We start from the raw sequence: 22,201 nt of genomic DNA on the forward strand, positions 1-22,201 counted from the left end.
CATCAGGAATCAACTGATTCCAATGGCAGGGCCTGGGCATCCCAAAATGGAGGAGACTCAGAGCACCTGTCAAATTCAGCATGGAGCTGCCACCAGCCCATACCCTGCTCTGTGGGCCACCCACAGGTGCCCAAAACCATACACTAGGGGCACAGGGTTGTACCTCCACCCATGGGTGCTGTAAGGGTATCCCAGGGGTCTGTTCACCAAACCAAAAGAGAGAGAGCTGCACCGCCAGGAGTCCCACATGAACTCCTGCGTGGAAAACATGACAGAACACACAATAAAAAGGCAGTAAAGGACAAGGATACGGAGGCCCTGTCCCTCCGATGCATTTCCAGCATCACACTGCACAGCAGGATTGAGGTGCATTGGGAGGGTGTCAGTTTGTGTGGGTCAATATTGGTATACCCGGTAGGTGCTGCGCAGCAGGATTGCGGTGCATTGGCAGGGTGTTTGTTTGCTGGTGTCAATACGTGTATAGCCCTTGGTGCTGCACAGCAGGGAGGAGCAGGGTGGAGGTGCATTGGCAGTGTGTGTATGTTTACTGGTGCCAATATGCCTTGGTGCTGCACAGCAGGATTGAGGTGCATTGGGAGGGTGTCTGTTTGCTGGGTCAATACTGGTATACACCTTGGTGCTGCACAGCAGGGGGAGCATGGTTGAGGTTCATTGGCAAAGTGAGCGTGTTTAGTGGTGCTAATATTCCTTGGTGCTGCACAGCAGGGGGTGCATGGTTGAGGTGCATTGGCAGTGTGTGCATGTTTACTGGTGTCAATATGCCTTGGTGTTGCAGAGTAGGACTGAGGTGCATTGGGAGGGTGTCTGTTTGCTGGGTCAATACTGGTATACGCCGTATGCGCTGCACAGCAGTGGGAACATGCTGGAGGTGCATTAGCAGTATGTGCGTGCCTACTCTGCCTTGGTGCTGCACAGCAGAATTGAGGTGCATTGGGAGGGTGTCTGTTTTCTGGGTCAATACTGGTATACACCTTGATGCTGCACAGCAGGGGGGAGCATGGTTGAGGTGCATTAGCAGTGTGTGCGTGTTTACTGGTGCCAATATGCTTTGGTGCTGCACAGCAGGATTCCGGTGCATTGGCAGGGTGTGTGTTTGCTGGTGTCAATACGTGTATAGCCATTGGTGTTGCAGAGCAGGGAGGAGCAGGGTTGAGGTGCATTGGCAGTGTGTGCATGTTTACTGGTGCCAATATGTCTTGGGGCTGAACAGCAGGATTGAGGTGCATTGGGAGGGTGTCTGTTTGCTGGGGTCAATACTGGTATACCCTGTACGTGCTGCACAGCAGGGGGAGCAGGGTGCAGGTGCATTCGCAGTATGTGCGTGCCTACTATGGGCCTCATTACAGGGGTGGCGGTAAGGATTTACCGGTACTAGTAAAATACCGGTACTGGTAAATCCTTAACGCCTTACTACGAGGTCCCTTTGCGGGTTGGGGGATTTAACGCCTGCTTTTTGCAGGCGTTAAAAACCAACCCGCAAAGGGACCCAGGGAGCTAATTACGGTACCGCAATTTGCGGTACTGTAATTAGCGCCTTCCCCATTCCCATTGAGCCCTATGGGGCAAAAATGGGAATGGGGAAGGGCAATGGTGGAAGAGGGAATTACCGCCCTGCCAACCTTGGAATGGGGCGGTAATTCCCCTTTCCGCCAAGGCGGTGCCGGTATTTTACCGGCATGAACCATGGCGCTAATAGTGCCATGGTTCTCCGCCATCCGTGTAATGAGGCCCTATGTCTTGGTGCTGCACAGCAGGGAGAGCAGGGCTGAGGTGCATTGGCAGTGTGTGCGTGTTTACAGGTGCCAATATGCCTTGACGCTGCACAGCATGATTCAGGTGCATTGGCAGGGCGTCTGTTTGCTGGGGTCAATACTGGTATACCCCGTACGTGCTGCACAGCAGGGTGCAGGTGCATTAGCAGCGTGTGCGTGCCTACTCTGCCTTGGTGCTGCACAGCAGGATTGAGGTGCATTGGGATGGTGTCTGTTTGCTGGGTCACTACTGGTATACACCTTGGTGCTGCACAGTAGGAGAGCAGGGTTGAGGTGCATTAGCAGTGTGTCCCTGCCTACTATGCCTTGGTGCTGCACAGCATGGAGGAGCAGGGTGGAGGTGCATTGGCAGTGTGTGTGTGTTTACTGGTGCCAATATGCCTTGGTGCTGCACAGCAGGATTGAGGTGAATTGGGAGGGTGTCTGTTTGCTGGGTCAATACTGGTATACACCTTGGTGCTGCACAGTAGGAGAGCAGGGTTGCGGTGCATTAGCAGTGTGTCCCTGCCTACTATGCCTTGGTGCTGCACAGCATGGAGGAGCAGGGTGGAGGTGCATTGGCAGTGTGTGTGTGTTTACTGGTGCCAATATGCATTGGTGCTGCACAGCAGGATTGAGGTGCATTGGGAGGGTGTCTGTTTGCCTGGTCAATACTGGTATACACCTTGGTGCTGCACAGTAGGAGAGCAGGGTTGAGGTGCATTAGCAGTGTGTCCCTGCCTACTGTGTCTTGGTGCTGCCCAGGCTGATTGAGGTGCATGTCCACATCTTGCTTCTCCTTCAGATTTCGGTCGGTGATGTGGTGGAAGCCACTCTCTGTGGCCAGCCCTCTGCCCATGCCAGGGACCCACCTACCTGGAAGTATGAGAGGTACTTCGTGTCCAACAGCCTGAACGTGGTGTTTACATCAGACTTCTCCAACCAGCAGCGCCACACCGGATTTGCACTGTACTATGTCGCCGAGGGTAGGTGGTCCAGCAATGCACCACGTGGCGTGTCTCTCTTTGCCACCACCTTCCCCCTCCCTCCTGCACTCTGCAGTTCTCTCCTCATCTCTATGTCTCCGTCCATTCTCCCCCAGTCTCTGTTAGGCCTGCTTTGTGTCTCACTCATGCACATACCATATTAAAGACACGGAGCCTGATATCCCATGAACTTGCTTTATTCAGACTCTCACACTTTCTGCCCTCCTTCCCCCTGTCCCCTCCCCTTCCGCTTTCCTCCCGCTCCTTCTGCCTTGGTCCTCTTAAAGGGGCCATGTCCTTTTCCATGTACAACAGTCTCCCCCCTTGTGGACCTGTCCCTCTGCCTCACCCATTCCCTACCCTAATGCTTGCCACTTTCTTTTGCCCATCACCCATATACTGCCAATGGCACTTCTCTTTTCTCTTGGCTGCAGATATGGACGAGTGCGAGGGCGGACTCGAAGACTCGTGTAGTCACTTCTGCAACAACTACATCGGGGGCTACTTCTGCACCTGCCCCCCAGAATACTTCCTCCACGAGGATAATCGAACCTGCGGAGGTGAGAGTCCCAGCCCCTGGTCGCCCCTTTCTCTAAAACTGCTGATCCACTCTGTCCAGACTAAGCGACTATGACATGCACCCAATTAGAAGCATGTAGTCCCTTCTTGGAGACGCCTGTCATTGCACACGAGACAGGGGAGCCAAATATTGAATTTCCCTGGGGGGGGGGTGCGGGGGAAATACAGGAAGTGACATCACTGGCAGTTATATGACCACATTTGCATGTAGTCACCAACTTGGTGCAACGGGGGTGTGGGGGGGTGTGTGTTGGTCGCAGAACAGTGCAAACACTGGCTAGCATGCACTGCTTATACTAAAGTCAAGTAAGAAGGAGATGTAAGCCTTCCATTTGCATTCCAGTAGGCTGTCACTGCCCCTACTCCACCCCTCTATAATCATCCAGGTTGTAGTAGCCCTCAAAGGCAGAGCAACACAACTAGGATGGGAGAACGAAATACTCGTTCTGGTGCAGTCTAAAGCTGCTCAGAGTTTTAGTATCACAAGGGAAAGGATAGATGGCTTAAACATCACACAGCGCCCTGGTGTGCACTCCTTTCAGCCTCAACATGTAAGAATATGTACAAACCACCCCGTTTAGTCATTAGGCTAGATTGCTTAGTGCACAAAGTGCTATTGAATCCAGAAGACATCCTTACCCCTAGTCATGGGACACCTTATGGGATAGAAGGGGGCAACGAAAGACGAAGAAAAACAGAACGATGCAGATAAGCTTCAGTATGGTCACTATTGCTAGGGAAAAGGTGAAAGAGTGAAAGAAAAGGACATTTAGAGTTTCCTAGGTTCTCCTCAAAGATAGCCCCCACCATGGCAGCAGACACGCCCTCTCGGAATCTAGGCACGAGCAGTCAATTAGATCATCTCAAGCCAAAGGTTGAAAGGTAAGAAAGTGCTTCTAGGAAACCCCCACACCTGTGCCAAACAAACGTGTGGAGAAGTTAGTTGCCTGACAGACTATTGCCTTCATGAGGGATGTAACCAGCAGCTAGTTTCAGCCTTGGAGAGGGGAGTTCAACACAAGCAGGGACGTCATTTAGGGGTCACCAGAGGTCGCAACTGCGACCTCTGAGGTCTCCCTTGCGACCTCTATGGTCACCCTTGCGACCTCTAGAAAAAAAAAGAAAAAAAAGGTTTTTTTTTTGTAATGTAAGCTCATGGGCTGTGGCCAGCACCATGTGGCTCTTTACTTCTGGAGTGGCTGGCTTTCTTGTTAAAGCTCCTTAAAAAAAAGAAGAAAAATAAGAACAGGAGTGCCACAAGTCTAACACTTTCAGCACTGACCCTAAATAAGAAAGAATAGGAATACCCAATAGTGCGTCTTTCTGGAATTCTATTCAATAATTGCTAGACTCATTAAAGGTTTATTTCAGGCACACTTCAGGGGGTGAGTCACTGATTTAGTCTGTTCTTAAACGCCTCAACTCAGCCTTTCATGCTTCTGAGGTCGATAAATGAGTACCAACACAGGATGGGTGATATTGGGTGTATATTGTTTCTATATAAAGCGCTTAAGCATAAGTGCTATATAATAACACATCATTATCATTTGATCATGGACGTCTACTTTCATTCACAGTAATTTGGTAATATGGGCCTATATACACTGATCTTAACGATACATATGCCGATCCATTCTTGTATGAAATGTACATCACATTATAGCGATATCGTAACCATATTTTTTGTAGTTTACAATGCTATGTGATAGCACTTCCTGTTTTGTCAATGGGTGAAAGGTAGCGTTCCATCGCATCCCGCGATATCACTTTAGGGTGGGGTCAAATGACATCACTTCCTGTGATGTCACCAGGGGGTCAAGGGTCATTTGATGTCACTTCTGCTACCCCTGCATTTTGGTGAAATGACGTCCCTGAACACAAGACGTAGTATTTTAGCTATAATGGGTGGCCAGAATATACACCTACAGGGATGATGCAGTTCCGGAGCAGTAACCAGAGCAAGGGCCAGGTATGTGTCTCACAAGTGGAAAATTAAACTTGATGAACCTGGAAGGCCAGTGTAGGCTGCGAAAAGACTTAAGCTAGGAATGGCTAAAGAATGCAAGACAAAACCGTCATCAAATGCAAATTAAATGAAATGCACAGATGTAGAAGTAAAATTGTTTTAGGTTGGGCGTATTTGTACATGCTGTGTATCGGGCTTCCGGGTTGTGGCGTCCAGACCACGAGCTGAGGCAGCCAGAGGCTGGAGCCTGTCCTGTTTCTTGTGGGCATTTTCAGATTCACCCACTGCTGAATTAATGCATGTGAGGGATGAGACGGCACACAACACCACAGTGTGGCAATCACTACAGGAGTCACAGAGAAGTTGAAGCTGCCTTTATTAACGGCGCCAGCGAACTGAGCTGCAGTGCGGGATTCCCCACTGCGCACGCGCGAGCATCGCGCATCCCCATTGGTGGACACATTTCGTGACAGAGTTGTGCGGCTCCGTTAACCGTGTCCTGAGCCTGCAACAGGTATGTGGTGGAAGCATGGTGGAGGGTGGCCGCGCAGTTGTGGTGGGGCCACTTCCCCCCAAAAGAGACTGGGAGAGAGTCGGGAACAAAAGGCCAGCCTTGTGAATGCAGCCTTCTCTGCATGTAATCCGCAAGGTCAGTCTTTTGTTCCCATCCCTCGGACCCAAATCTGGTTATACGTTTGCAATGACGCTGAACGCAGAGAATACAGAGAAGTGATGACTGGAGCAGATGTAAACATAACAGCGGTAATGCCGCCGGACCGAGTACCGGGAAACAGTAATTACATTTCCAAGTGTCCTGGCGGATTTACCGCCAGGATACAGACAACCTTATTAGGAGGCCCATACTGTCCTTTTCAATACAGTTCAACTCAATGGGCCTCATTACGAGTCCGGTAGTAGCCGTGCCGGTAAAACCGGCAGGCTGCCTCCGGACCCGTAGTGAATTACTGGAACCAGACTTGTCAGAATTACTGGGCATTAAAGCCCCGGTGATCTGGTAAATCCGGCGCCAGCAATTCTGTAAATCCCCATTCCTGTGGTGTCCGATAGGGGACCGCGTAAACACCGGAACCATGTCGTAATGGTGCCGGTGTTTCCATGCATTTCTATGGGTTCCGCCCGCCAGGTCAGATCTGGTGGGCGTGACGGCAACCGCCCGCAGGACTCGTTTGCCAGTTTGGAAAACGATGCTGGCATGGCTCTACCGGAACCGTTAATTCCGGACCGAAAAATGAGGGCCAATGTCTCGAAATTCATTGGGCAGTTTTCTGTCAAACGCTGAACGAGATAATTTGGTGACAACGACTTAATCAGTCACTCTATTTGGCTGCTTGTTTCTCAAAGCTCCCATTGAAGTGACTGGGCGTGCAGGAGCACGCGAGTTGAGATCTATGTTGTTTCTATTTGATATTCAAGGAATGAGTTCGATTGCGGGGAACTGCTGGTCTCTATACTGATGCCAGCTGTGCAGGTGGGTTCTGGTGATTCCTTGGGTAGCCCCCCCAAAATGATGAAAAGAAATGGCTGAATGCGCGTTTAGTGCGAATTCAGGATGGCCGTAAAACCCGAATCCCATAATGCCGAGCGAGGGTAGTGGGGTTTACGGGGGTGTCCACCGCACCCCCTGTTTGGCATTGTGGGGTTCAAGGGCCGTGGGGCTGTCCCCTGCTTCCATTACATGGAAAGCGGGGGACAATTGACAGATGAATGCATTCGGCATTTTCGTGATACAGAGCTTTTGGCTTCGCAGTGTAATGCCGGGTTGTTGTCGGCCTCGACATTTCAACCCTGCACCGATTCCTTCTAATCGGTGATGGGATCCGCGTGTGTTTTATCCGATACTTTCGGTGCCATCTTGGTCCTGGTCTCCAGTGGCGACACAGTTGTTCTTTATGTCCAGTGCAGCCCTATCTACATTCCACACCTTGCTGTCATTGGTCAGCACCTAATGTTCTCCTCTGTTGATTACTTCGTTGGGCGAGCTGTACTGGGGTAGGGTGTAGTCATGTTTGTGGTTGAGTTTGATTTGTGCTCAATATCCCCAGGTGATGTCAGAAACTTGTGATGATTTGCGCTCGTCATAAAGATGCTTCTGTTTATTTTGTTGCTTCTTCCCCCTTCATAGTACAGCCGCTCTGGGATGGATTGGTCAGTTCTGATATCAGGAATGGCCAATGGAAAAGGAGCACCTTCCACATTTCCCAGGGAAGCCATCAGCAGTGCCTCACGAGTCAGGCAGCGGGAGGAGAGTAAATGAGTTAAGTCAGGTGGAGGAATACGGGGTGGAGAGGGGCAGGGCTAAAGGGGTGCTGGTGGCCAGTGTGCATTGCGAAGCTAGCCCCCACTAAGGCCCATTGGACATTGTACATTACATAACGTACCCACAGTCATTTCTTTGGAATAAAGACAGGCCACTTTATCAAAGAGCTAACTTACGGGCCATCCCAGCAATGCCCAAGCCCCCAGTGCACCCGACCCTAGGCTGAATCCCCTGGGTGGCCCTGTGCCGTTCCCGGGGTTTCCAACCGGCGAACCCATCATTTCATGTGCATTCCTTCTGGGTGAACTACGTCACTTCAGGGTTAAGACCCGCCTCTAGTAGTCTTTCCTACCAGCGACAGTGTGTTAACATCCGTACCCCTGTATGGATCGAAACCCAGGGCACCCTGCAGTTGTTCAGGAGCCCAACGGTCCTTAAGGGTGAAAATGCCTGTCGCACCCGCTGTGGCTTCTGCAGCCATTGGGTAATCGTCGTGGCTAGCACCCGCCATGACTTCTGCAGCCATTGGGTAATGCTCGTGGCTAGCACCCGCCGTGGCTTCTGCAGCCATTGGGTAATGCTCGTGGCTAGCACCCGCTGTGGCTTCTGCAGCCATTGGGTAATGCTCGTGGCTAGCACCCGCTGTGGCTTCTGCAGCCATTGGGTAATGCTCGTGGCTAGCACCCGCCGCGGCTTCTGCAGCCATTGGGTAATGCTCGCGGCTAGCACCCGCCGCGGCTTCTGCAGCCATTGGGTAATGCTCGCGGCTAGCACCCGCCGGAGCACCCGCCGCGGCTTCTGCAGCCATTGGGTAATGCTCGTGGCTAGCACCCTACGCGGCTTCTGCAGCCATTGGGTAATGCTCGTGGCTAGCACCCTACGCGGCTTCTGCAGCTATTGGGTAACGCTCACGGCTAGCACCCGCCGCGGCTGCATCCGAAGTGGGATTCCTCCTCAGCTAGGATCGCCTAGTAAATCTGCTATTCTCTGATGGGTGGCCCCCGTCAGCAAACCCCCACACCCTAGCTTTACAGTTACTTTGTTTAGGTACACCCCACTCTCAAGAGTGCCCCAAAAACATGTAACAGAATATATTGCGTCGTTCCTCCGATAAGTGCACACCATCTGAAGAAAAATTGTCTGGGTCCTTCTGGTAAAGCATCCTCTGCCTAATGAAACCAAGCCCTTCCCCCTGAAGGAACTTCTCCATTTCCCTATTTATCATCTGCCTTGACTTTTTGTTTGTTTGTTTGTTTTATTTGCTTATATAGCGCGGTGAACCCTGGGGTAGCTAGGCGCTTAACTTGTGAAGCTTGTTACATACATGGTATAAATAATATACAGGCATATAGGAAATTACAGTGTACATCAACAGTTGCACTGCTTTACATGACCTGGCATCTCGCCATTCCCCATGAGTATCCCAGACCATACTATTTCCATTCTACCAACAATTGTGCTGAGGCCCATATGGTCTCCTGCATGTGATGCAGAAGTAAACCCCTTCCCAACAAAGCTATATCATTACCCCCAAGGTGGATCACTAAAACATCTGGATCCGCGCCCATCCCCAGGTGTCTTCTAACTGTGGGCAGGAGGGTGGCCCATCGCAATCGTGAGACACCCAGCTAAACCACTGTTGTTCTCTTTAAACCAGCATTGCCACCACTCTGATGCCACTGAAGCGCCCTCCTCTCTGCACGTGCCACAAACGGATGTCCGGTGACCCACACCTTTGCATCTGCTGGAGATAATCACAAAAGAATTTGAAAACACTTCCAAACATACTGCAAACATGTCATACTTTATTTAACTTTCAAACAAAGAAAAAGAGAAACATCATAATTAGATTATCAGCAGGAAGTAATCACCTATAATGAACAAGGGGACATTGCAAATACCCATCCCCCTCCTTCCTTGAGGAAACCATCCGACACCTACTCAATTTCCTTTTATTCTTGAGCCACCTTGGACCTCCTGCTCCTTGACCTCTGGGCAGATATAAAGCCTGTCCTCTCTCTCCTCCGCACCCCTCATACACCATCATCTCCTGGGCCCCCTTCAGCCGCCACCGCCATGCCCCCTCTTCTCTCCTCCCTCTCCCCTGTCACACCTGGGAGGTTTCTCGACCAGTCCGGTCTATGAAAGCCTCTTCCAAACAGGTGGACCCTTGCCCCCCCAAAACCATCAAAGACAACATTGACTCTCTAGCTTCAGCCTTGGCAGACCTCTGCAAGCTCTCTTTCTGTACGCTCACCGGACTCCCACGGAGGCGCTGGCCTGGTTCGCGCTGCTGTGACCTCTTCTAAGGTGATGCGCAGGGTTCGGAAGACGGACTGGACCGGGCCCCCAAATCTGGCTTGCCTGGCTCGCAGAAGTATCCTTCTGTAGGCGAAAATAGGGGATTAACTGTCTGCGGGGTAATGCAATCGGCCTCCCACTTTCCCCTCTCACCCTCCTCGAAACCCTTCTGTGATTTCTCGTAGCGTCTCACCTTAGGGTCTGGAAGGACGAGCTCTCCATCCTGCTTCTGATGCAGGGGCGCGTTGGTATCCAGTTACTTCACTGGATTTTCGGATTGGTGAGAACCAAACTTGCTTGGCTTCAGGTAAGTTTTTTGATAAGAGGTTCCCCTTGTGTCCATGCATTAATGTACTAATGCTAGTGTCTTTTTCCCCATAGGGGCCGGGGTACGGAATGCCGGGGAACAGGCACCGACCCGAGATGAGAGGTGAAATCCTTGTAGAAATCAGGTAAGTCTTTAATGAGCGTTTTTTGGTAATGTCTTTTCATTCGCTCATTAACGCTGATGTCTCTTTTTCCCCTTAGGGGCCGGGGTCCGGAAATGCCAGGATGCGGCGTCGACCAGAAATGAAGAGGGAATGAATCAACAGGTAAGTCTTAACATGGAGATTTAGCTTTCCTTATTCCCTTCTCTCTCTCACCTTTTGTTCTGGTCTTTTTCTCTCTAGGTGCTGGGGCGTGACTGCGAATCCAGATGATCGCTGCTGAACATGGAGGCGCCCTGTAAAGGTGAGTGGAATGCGGCGCTGCAGCGATCGACGCGATGAGCTTTTAAATTAAAGTCTTCCTTTTCAGGATTGTCGGCGAGATGTCTCCGGGATGCGGATTTAGCAGGTAAGGACTTTTCCTTCTTCTGTTCTCTTCTTCTCTTCCTTTGCAGGTGATCCAGGATGCTGGCAGGCGTGGCAGAAGTCAGGATGCAGGAGCAGACACGGTGAGCGTCCAGCTGCTAGATGCAGAACAACACGAAGCACGTGTGGCTGTTCGGGTGGGGTTTTAATAGCCTTGGAAGAAGTTTCAGGTATGTATCCTTCCTCCAATCAGGTATGTATCCTTCTCCGACCACGCCCGGATGGTAAATTAGTCCCACAGGTAAAGTAGTTCCTTTCAGGCCTCAAGGAGGCCGGAATCCTGCAGCATGGTCTGCATCAGGTAAGTGCACCCAAGCACTCCCAAAATGAGCCTGGCGCCTATGGCGCCAGGACTGATGTCTTTTATGAGCCTGGCGCCATAGGCGCCAGGACACTGTCCAAAGGGCCCCTATATGGGGTTGCTGGGTCCTTCCTTGGGGACTGGATGTCTGCTTTCGGGGACGCAGGGCTTGAACCGGCTCCCCGGGAGCGGGCATCATGACAGCACTCCCCCCCAAGGCCCCTCCCAAGGTTGTTCCCTCCGGGGGTTTTGGTTTGTCTGGGAAGAGTCGGTGGAATTTCCTGACTAATCGAGGTGCATGCACATGGTCGCTGGGTTCCCACGACCTCTCCTGAGGTCCGTACCCCTTCCAATCAATTAGGTAGAACAGTTTTGACCTAAACATTTTTGAGTCTAAAATGTTCTTCACTTCGAATTCGGGCTCCCCATCTATTAGAATAGGTTCTGGAGGTTTGAGTAGTCGGGTTCCGGGTACCACTGGTTTCAGAAGTGACACATGAAAAACAGGGTGAATTTGCATACTAGCTGGTAAATCAAGTTTAACAGCCACTGGGTTAATTATTGCCGTAATAGAATAAGGTCCCAGATATTTTGGGTTAAAAGTTCGAGGCCCTTTGAGTGGTAAATGTCTGGTAGCTAACCACACTTGATCCCCAATCTGATACGGAGGTGCTTCACTCCGATGTAGATCAGCATTCTCCTTGTATTTTCTCTTGGCTTGTTGTAAATGCGTAGTCACCTCTTTGAAGACTTGGGTAATTGTAGAATGCAGATGTGTTCTACTGCAGGCATTCCGAGGTTCTGAGGTGAGTCAAGGTTTGAGGTTCGAGGGTGATGCCCAAACAAAGTATAAAAAGGACTGTGGCCAGTTCCAGAGTGTACCGAATTATTATATGCGTATTCGGCTATCCAAAGAATGTCTTTCCAGTTGCTTTCAGATTGCTGTAACATACACCGTAAGTACTGTTCAAGGGTCTGATTTGTCCTCTCGGTCTGACCATCGGTCTGGGGGTGGTGACTGGTCGATAATCTTACGTCGATCTCTGCCATTTGACAACATTTGCGCCAGAAGTGGGAAATGAATTGGCTTCCCCGGTCAGAGATTAGTATAGATGGGAATCCATGTAGCCGAACAATATTTTCGAGGAATTCTTTGGCTAGGACAAAAGCTGAAGGTAAACCTTTCAAAGGAATAAAGTGGGCCATTTTGGAAAACAAATCCACAATTACCAGAATAGTATTGTACCCCGAACAAGGAGGCAGGTCCGTAATAAAATCCATTGATAGGGTGTGCCAGGGTGCTGGTGGTATGTCTAGAGGTTGAAGGAGACCGGCTGGTCTTTTCTTTTGACTTTTATTTTGGGCGCAAACACCACAGGACATCACAAAAGATTTAACATCTTTTCGTCAAGAGGGCCACCAAAATTGTCGTTTCACCTTTTCCTCTGTCTTGGCAATACCGGGGTGTCCCTCTATTAATGTATCATGATAACCGGAAATAACTAGTTCGTGTAATTCATTATGTGGCAGAAATAAGCGTCCTTGGAAATAAGGTAAACCATTATCTATGGTAAAGTCTGATCCCTTTTGTATCCATTCCTGTAAGGTTGTAGGGTCCAGGAGTTGTTTCACTCTGGCTTGAATGTCTTCAAGCGTCTGTAACGAAGTCATGCCTAGAATCCTCTGTTCGGGAATTATTGGTACTGGTTCTGAGTTTGTATCAGATTCTCCCATTCCAATTCGGGATAAGGCGTCTGCTTTGCCATTCTTGCAGCCAAGTCGATAGGTAATCACGAAATCAAATTCAGCGAAAAACAAAGCCCATCAGAGCTGCCGTGATGACTGAGCCTTGGCCGTTTTCAAATACTGTAAATTCCGGTGATCAGTGATCACTGTGATGGTATGTCGAGCGCCAAGCAGATAATGCTGGCAGGCTTTAAAAGCGGACTTAATGGCTAACAGTTCTTTGTCTGTGATTGCATAATTAACCTCGGGTGCCGAGAATTTTCTGGACCAAAATGCTACGGGATGCAGTTGGTTGGTTTTGGGATCTCTTTGGGACAGGACAGCTCCCATGGCTAGGCTGGATGCGTCAGTCTCGACGACATAAGGGAGATCTGGACGCGGGTGTTTCAATATAGGTGCGGAGGTAAACTTAGCTTTTAAATCCTGAAAGGCCTGCTCGGCTTCTTCAGACCATTCAAAACGTTTATTTTTCCTCAAGAGTGCAGTAATGGGTTGTACCACGCGTGAAAATTCCGGGATAAACCTGCGATAGAAATTGGCAAAGCCGAGCATGCTTTGAACCCCTTTTACAGAGCTAGGCGATGGCCATTTGAGGATGGCATCCACTTTTCTTGAGTCCATTCGGACTCCTTTGGGTGTCAGGATGAAACCTAGAAACTCGACTTCTGTGGTATGGAAAACACATTTCTCCAATTTAGCAAATAGTTTGTGTGGCGCAGTTTTTCAAGTACTGCCCTGACGTGCTTTCTGTGATCAGATTCCGAAGAGGAGTACACCAGAATGTCATCGATATATACAACAACACAAACATCGATGAGCTCCCGAAGGACATCATTCATGAAGTATTGGAAGGCAGCCGGCGCGTTACACAATCCGAAAGGCATCACCTGGTACTCGAATAATCCGTATTTAGTACGGAAGGCAGTTTTCCATTTGTCGCCTTCTTTAACTCGTACCAGATGATAAGCCCCCCGGAGATCTAACTTGGTGTATATGCAAGCGTCCTTCACCTGGTCAAGGAGTTCAGGGATCAGAGGCAGAGGATAACGGTTTCTAACCGTTATCTGGTTCAATGCGCGGTAATCGATACAAGTTCTAAGGTCGCCTTCTTTTTTGGGCACGAAGAACAAAGCCGAGGATGCCGGGGACTTTGACGGGCGAATAAAACCATTAGCTAGGTATTGATCCAAATATTGTCTCAAATGCAGATTCTCAGGTTCGGTAAGGGCATAAATCCTGCTACAAGGGGGTTGTGCACCGGGCACCAGATCGATTTGGCAATCGTACGATCTGTGAGGAGGTAACGTGTTGGCCTGTTCCTTTTGGAAGACATCCTGAAAGTCTTGGTATTCCAGAGGTAGTTGCATGGAGGCAGAGGTTACAGATGCTAGATTAATCTTCAGGTTTTCTGGGTAGCAGGTTTGTGTACAATCCGGGAAGGTTATTCTCTTAGCTCGCCAATCAATTCGAGGATTATGTGTCTCTAACCAAGGGATTCCAAGAATAACCTGAAACTGTGGAGCCTTGATTACATCAAACACAACACCCTCCCGATGGCCGTCGGGACCAATAAGAGTCACCTCAGTAGTGGAATGTGTTACCGGTCCAGAGGCAATTTCAGTTCCATCGACTGTGGTGATGACATCTTTGCTGGTTTTAGGACGGAGAGGGAGGTTAATCCTAGAGACCAATTCACGATCCACATAGTTTCCAATAGCCCCACTATCGATGTATGCCTTTATTGCATGCAACCGCTTAGGCTGTTCTGGATCTACGAGAACCATTGGCACAATGAAATGCGAGGTCTGAGAGTTAGTTTTCAAGCTCGGCAAGCGGACCCCTACACTTGTCGGGCGGAGTCGTTTCCCCGAAACAGAGTCTTCATGGTTTTTATCAGCGGCTCCTACCGCCTTTCGGGGCGGTTTTGCCGGGCAATCTCGTAGAAAGTGTCCAGAATTCCCACAATAAAGACATAATTTTAACTGCTGCCTCCTTTCACGTTCCTTTTGAGTTAAGGGTCCTTTAACCCCTCCAATTTTCATAGGCTCAGAGACATCAACTCCCTTGGGATTAGCATGGGTCTTGACCAACACCCGGGTCTCAAACCTGGACCGATCTGCTTTTCTGTTTTGAAGTCTGTGATCCAATTGGACCCCTAAGTCTATATACTCTGTGCATTCTTGGGGCGGATTTACAACTTGGGCCAAGACATCTTTAAGTTCTCCGCGAAGGCCTCGATAAAACAACGTGACTCTTTTATCCTCTGGCCATCCCGTTTCCACAATTAGTCTATTAAAGGTTGCAATATAGGATAGGAGGTCCTGATTGCCCTGTCGCAGGGATAGAAGTTCGTCATCCAGAGCCTGCCCCTGAGAGTGTCGAGCAAATAACCTTTCCATGCTTGCTTGAAACCTTTGAAAATCATGGAGAATCTGGTCATCTTGAGTAACCAGTGGAACTGACCAATCGGCAGCGCAGCCGCTGAGATATGACAATACAAAGGCTACCTTGGTCTGATCATTAGGGAAGGCCCCAGGTCTGCATAGGAAGTGCAAACGACACTGATTCATGAATACAGTGAATCGTTTGGGGTCCCCAGCAAAGCGTTCGGGTGGGGCCAGCGGCATGTTTCCAGGTAGATTAATCTGCACAGGGTTACTGGAAACCACAGGAGCGGGGTTCCCTCCGGAACCGGGTAGAGGAGTTTGCCCAGCTTGACCTTGCAAAAGCTGTCTGGCCAGGTCATCAGTTCTTTCCTTTGATATTATTAATTCCCTCCTGAGGGCATTAGTCTCTTGACGAGCGGCATGTACTTCGGCCCGTAATTCCCCCAGTAATTGGGCCAACTGATCAGTCTCAGAACTTTCCATAGCGCCTGGGTGGGAATTTGTAGGAAGGCTTCGCGTTCTGTTACGCTCACCTGACTCCCACGGAGGCGCTGGCCTGGTTCGCGCTGCTGTGACCTCTTCTAAGGTGATGTGCAGGGTTCGGAAGACGGACTGGACCGGGCCCCCAAATCTGGCTTGCCTGGCTCGCAGAAGTATCCTTCTGTAGGCGAAAATAGGGGATTAACTGTCTGCGGGGTAATGCAATCGGCCTCCCACTTTCCCCTCTCACCCTCCTCGAAACCCTTCTGTGATTTCTCGTAGCGTCTCACCTTAGGGTCTGGAAGGACGAGGTCTCCATCCTGCTTCTGATGCAGGGGCGCGTTGGTATCCAGTTACTTCACTGGATTTTCGGATTGGTGAGAACCAAACTTGCTTGGCTTCCAGGTAAGTTTTTTGATAAGAGTTTCCCTTGTGTCCATGCATTAATGTACTAATGCTAGTGTCTTTTTCCCCATAGGGGCCGGGGTACGGAATGCCGGGGAACAGGCACCGACCTGAGATGAGAGGTGAAATCCTTGTAGAAATCAGGTAAGTCTTTAATGAGCGTTTTTTGGTAATGTCTTTTCATTCGCTCATTAACGCTGATGTCTCTTTTTCCCCTTAGGGGCCGGGGTCCGGAAATGCCAGGATGCAGCGCGGACCCGAAATGAAGAGGGAATGAATCAACAGGTAAGTCTTAACATGGAGATTTAGCTTTCCTTATTCCCTTCTCTCTCTCACCTTTTGTTCTGGTCTTTTTCTCCCTAGGCGCTGGGGCGTGACTGCGAATCCGGATGATCGCTGCTGAACATGGAGGCGCCCTGTAAAGGTGAGTGGAATGCGGCGCTGCAGCGATCGACGCGATGAGCTTTTAAATTAAAGTCTTCCTTTTCAGGATTGTCGGCGAGATGTCTCCGGGATTCGGATTTAGCAGGCAAGGACTTTTCCTTCTTCTGTTCTCTTCTTCTCTTCCTTTGCAGGTGATCCAGGATGCTGGCAGGCGTGGCAGAAGTCAGGATGCAGGAGCAGACACGGTGAGCGTCCAGCTGCTAGATGCAGAACAACGCGAAGCACGTGTTTCTGTTCAGGTGGGGTTTAAATAGCCTTGGAAGAAGTTCCAGGTATGTATCCTTCCTCCAATCAGGTATGTATCCTTCCCCGACCACGCCCGGATGGTAAATTAGTCCCACAGGTAAAGTAGTTCCTTTCAGGCCTCAAGGAGGCTGGAATCCTGCAGCATGGTCTGCATCAGGTAAGTGCATCCAAGCACTCCCAAAATGAGCCTGGCGCCTATGGCGCCAGGACTGATGTCTTTTATGAGCCTGGCGCCATAGGCGCCAGGACACTGTCCAAAGGGCCCCTATATGGGGTTGCTGGGTCCTTCCTTGGGGACTGGATGTCTGCTTTCGGGGACGCAGGGCTTGAACCAGCTCCCCGGGAGCGGGCATCATGACACTTTCACTACTGGAGCTTTCCCCACTTCTCTCAAGCACTCTCTTGTGCACCCTCTGCTCAAAGAACCCACTGCCGACCCTTCTATTCCAGCAAACTATCGCTCGAGCTTCATCACTCCTTTCCTGGGCAAACTCCTGGAGAAGTTGGCTAAATCTCAGCTTACCCTCCACACTGAAACTGTCGGGTGTCTCCATGACCATCAGTCTGGTGGCTTTAGAGCATCCAGAGGCACGAAACTGCCCTTCTGAACACCTCTGAAGACCTGCTCTCAAACCTTGACTCTAACTCTCCCTGTGTCCTCATTCTCCTTGACCTCTCCTCTGCTTTTGATACAGTAAACCACAACATCCTGATCTCCCATCTCTGTGATACCCTGGGCATCACAGACCAGGCCCTGGCATGGCTTGCGCCCTTCCTCTCTGAGGTGGAACTTGGGTCCTTTCTCTCCGCTATCACTCTCTCTATGGGTGGTGTCCTGCAGGGATCTAATCTATCCCCCTGGTTTTTCAATGTCTACATGGCCCCTTTGGCCCACAAGATCTCTACCTTTACCTCTAACTTTCAGTGCTATTGTCACCCGCAGGCGTTCCGACTGGCGGCTTCTTCCACGCTGGGGTTTGTGACGTAGGTACGGGAGGTACTAGTCACTCCTTTGTGTCCGTTACTTTTTCCTCCTTGTAGCGTGGGGCCGCTAGGAGTATATCTTCCCTCCCGGCCCAGCGGTCCCTGCGTTGCAACTATCCTTTGGAAGCTTTGGAAGCTCTCGGTCTTCCGGGTTTCTTCGCTCTGCCTCGCTCTGTCCAAGCTTCTGTCACTCGGGCCCTCCAGCGAGTGTTCCTCTTACCTTCTCTCTCCTCCAGTTTTTCTCTGCTGCCGCCACGTCTTGGCGGTTACTGTTTCTCTTCTTTTGCGGCCCCGTCCTCGCGGATAGGCGCCGCCCCTTTCCCTATGCTTTTTCTTTTCTCTCTCCGCTTCTTGTCTGGCGCTCTTCTCCATTGCCTACTTCTCCTCCGGTTCCTCGCCCCGCTTGTTGCATTGGCTGGTGGACGTTCCGTGGAGCCCTGTCCTCCGGCTCCCCACTGCAGGACTCCCCTGTTTCGCTGCAGTGTTGCCTTCAGTGACTCATACGGATCCAGTCTATTACCTATCTCCTACTCATCTGAAAGTCTACTTTCCGCTGGAACTACGCCTTCCATGCTACAGACCAGAGGAGTCCAAGGGTTTTTCCCCATTCGGGGTTTTTCCCCTATTTCGGCTTGGTTCCGGAAGGGAGGTCCTCGGACAGCTGTTCTCCTCAGCGGTCACGGTGGCCTCCCTCCCTGACAAGCAAGCTCATCGGAAAAAGGAGAAGGATTATCTACTTCGACGGTGTCTGCAGGACCCCGACAGCAATTCCGGCAGTTCAGGTGAGGAGAGCTCGACAGAAGGGGGAGAAAAGGGAAACCAGGCACTTAAACTGTCACAGATTGCAACGCCAAAGAAAGACACAATGTCAGCCGAAGGGCAAGTGCAAGAGCTTTGGAAGGCAATTCAAGCTATGTCTCAGGAACTTCAGGGAGTCAAAGCTGAGAACGCCCTCCTTAGACAAATGGTATCCGCCAGGGAACCCCCTCCTCCAGAACTACAGCCTACAACTCTATCCTCGGGAAAGTTTGATGGTGCCCCCAAGAAAGTGAAGGAATTCCTAGAGGCGTGTACTGTCTACTTTACTTTCCGACCCCGCACTTTCTCAACAGACCAAGCGAAGGTCGGCTTCCTAATCTCGAACATGACGGGCAACGCTCTGACTTGGGCCACTCCCCTAGTCACAAGCAACAATGCCATTCTCCAGGATTACGCAGCGTTCCAAAATTCTCTGAGACAGACTTTCGAACGCCCAGAGTTGTCATCTACTGCTTCTGAAGAGTTGTTGGATGTAAAGCAAGGCTCTTTGGACGTTCTGTCATATATCTCTGCTTTCAAGACAGTAGCTTCTGGCGCAGGCTGGCCAGAACCGGCACAATATGCCATTTTCAGGAGGGGTCTAAAAGAGGAGATTAAAGATGAGTTAGCCAGATGTACTCGCTCACCTACTTTCTCGGACCTGCTAACTGCTGGACTACATATCGAGTATCGCCTACAGGAAAGGAAGACGGAAAGACACAAACAACGAGGCTCAGGATTCCTCCCGGATTCTCGGGCATATTCTCCCCCTAGTCGCTCTCCCGCTGCCGCTTCAGAGGAACCGATGCAGATTGGCTCCACAAGAGCACCTCTGACTGCTGCCGAAAGACGGCAAAGAAGAGAAAAGGCACTTTGCGCTTACTGTGGGTCGGATCAACACCTTCTAAAGGACTGCACAGAACTGCCTAACAAGAGGCAGGGAAACAAGCACCCTCGGCATCAATAGGGACTAGTGTCCGGGGGTTTCCAGTTCTGTCTACTTGTCCCTATGTTTCTCTAACAGTTTCTTCTTCTGACTCCAAGGAATATTCCAGACTCATGGTAGTTTCAGCTATCATCATGATAGAAGGCGAGAAGGTGGGGACTCTCGCATTATTGGACTGCGGAGCAGCAGGAAACTTCGTTGATACTCTGTGGGCCGATCAAGTCGGTCTACGCAGGATACCCCGGAAGGAAGGTCAGAAGATAGAAGGAGTTGACGGCTCTCCACTATCATCCGGACTCACCACCCATACCACTGAAGAGCTATCCTTAACAGTTTTTCAGCACTCGGAAGCTATAAGGTTCGACATCATCCGGGCTGCACATTTTCCAATAATTTTGGGAATCACATGGCTTCGCAGACACAATCCCCAAATCGATTGGACAAATAACCAGCTGAGTTTCTGTTCTGCATACTGCACCGAACACTGTCTTCCACAGAAGAGTCAGAAGGGCCTTCAATCTATTACAGCTCACACCTCCAACTGTGTGGGGGTTTTTGCATTACCCAATTTTTGCTTGAAATACTCCGAAGTATTCCAAGAAAGCCTTCACTCCAAACTGCCACCCCATCGGCCCGAGGACTATACCGTAGATTTGGTACCCAATGCACTGGTTCCATTTGGCAGAATGTTCTCTCTAACACTTACGGAGAAGCTTGTGTTACGAAACTATTTGGACACGAATATGAAGAATGGGCTGATTCAGCCTTCGAAATCCCCTGCAGGGGCTCCCTTATTTTTCATCAAGAAAAGGGATTATTCTACTGATCTTAGACCCTGTATAGACTACAGAGGTCTAAATAAGGTGACTATCCGAGATCGTTATCCCATACCATTGATCTCCGATATCATCGAGGCTGTACAAGGAGCCAACATTTTTACCAAACTCGACCTCAGAAACGCATACCATCTGCTCAGAATCTCCAAGGGTGATGAATGGAAGACGGCATTCCGCACCCCATTCGGCCTGTACGAGTATAAGGTGATGCCATTTGGACTGGTAAACACTCCTGCAGCATTTCAAAGATTTATGGACAGAATGTTTTCTGACATGCTTTCCACTTCCGTCATCATCTATTTGGATGATATCCTGGTCTACTCCTCAAACTTACAGGAACACATTGTTCATGTCACTCAAGTTCTTGAACGTCTACAAAAGAACGAGCTATTGGTTAAAGCCGAGAAGTGCAAATTTGCGGTACCTTCTGTGCAGTACCTGGGCTACAAGTTATCAGAAGAAGGGATAGACATGAATCAGAGGAAGGTTCAGGCCATTCTCCAATGGCCCGCCCCCACTTCTGTCCGAGAGGTGCAGAGGTTCCTTGGGCTCTCCAACTATTACCGAAGGTTCATCCCCAACTTCTCGGAAGTGGTGTACCCCATCACTCGCCTACTTAAGAAGGAGGCCTCTCCGTTCCGCTGGTCAACCGATACCGAGAACAGTTTCAAGTTGCTCAAACATCTCTCCTGCTCAGCCCCGATTCTCCAACACCCGGACCAAACTCAGCCTTTCATCCTGGAGACCGACGCCTCTGCAATCGCTATGGGAGCGGTACTACTTCAGGCTGTCGGTGGCGTGGGACATCCGGTAGCTTACTTATCCAAGACACTCTCACCCAGTCAATTGAATTATTCTGTCCTAGAAAAGGAGCTGCTGGCAATAAAATTGGCTTGCGATGAATGGCGCCATCTGCTCATGGGGGCCTGACATCCCTTCCTTATCAGGACTGACCACAAAAACCTGAAAGCCCTCCAGGAAATGGAATGTTCAAATTCCAGGCAAGCACGTTGGGCCTATCTTTTCTCGCAATATGATTACCAGATGTCTTACATTCCTGGGTCACTAAACCGTCTGGCAGACGCCCTATCCCGCAAGGACTCCAGCAAGGAAAGGGCCTCATTATCCGCTGAACCTATGTTTCATCGCAACCGGATATTGGCCCTTGTTAGTTCTTTCCTACAAGAGGTTAAAACCGCTGTGGTTCAGGAACTTCCCCAATTACCGTTACACTCCGACTCTCCTTACCAGGAGAAGGACGGCTGGCTGTTCTTCAAGAAACGACTGTATGTTCCGGAAGGCCTGCTGCGGAAGAAGATTCTGGATTGGTGTCACACTTCTCGCCTTGCAGGTCACCGCGGGGGAATCAACACCCTGGAGCTCATCTCGAGGAATTTTTCCTAGCCCACCGTGAGAAGAGATACCCTGGAATTTGTGAAGACCTGTCCTATTTGTGCCCGGTCTAAATATCCTACAGGGAAACCGTTGGGGTTACTTACCCAAGTTGAGATGCCTACTCGCCCCTGTAGACCTACCAGAATCCGAATCCTGTACCTGCATCATGGTCACGGTAGATGCGTTCTCCAGGATGGCACATTTCTCTCCTCTTTCTGGTGTTCCTACAGCCACCAGGATGGCTGAAGTGTTTGCACGAGACATCTTCAGACTTCACGGTTTACCTGACAAAATCATCTCTGATCGGGGAAGCCAGTACACCTCGAGATTCTGGACAGCCCTGTGTACCCGATTGGGGATTGAGAGAGCACTCTATTCGGGATTCCATCCCCAATCCAACGGGATGACGGAACGCCTGAACGCTACTCTCGAACTATATCTGAGATTTTACGTCACTCTGCATCAGAACAATTGGGTTTCTCTACTCCCTACTGCAG

The 22,201-nt window shown here is 50.2% G+C and overlaps 1 protein-coding gene across 4 annotated transcripts in view; it reads left to right on the forward strand.

Annotated features, from left to right (window-relative positions):
- The window catches only part of C1S (complement C1s), a 479,233-nt gene that overhangs the window by 386,096 nt on the left and 70,936 nt on the right, over positions 1–22,201 (forward strand). For all 4 annotated transcript variants that reach the window (XM_069650604.1, XM_069650605.1, XM_069650602.1 and 1 more), the window contains exons 4-5: positions 2,578–2,758; positions 3,193–3,318. In XM_069650604.1, the coding sequence (XP_069506705.1) occupies positions 2,578–2,758; positions 3,193–3,318 (307 nt within the window). The remainder of the gene's footprint in view (positions 1–2,577; positions 2,759–3,192; positions 3,319–22,201) is intronic.

The sequence above is a fragment of the Ambystoma mexicanum genome, chromosome 3p, assembly GCF_040938575.1.
Source record: "Ambystoma mexicanum isolate Mex_15411 chromosome 3p, UKY_AmexF1_1, whole genome shotgun sequence".
Classification (NCBI taxonomy): Eukaryota; Metazoa; Chordata; class Amphibia; order Caudata; family Ambystomatidae; genus Ambystoma; species Ambystoma mexicanum.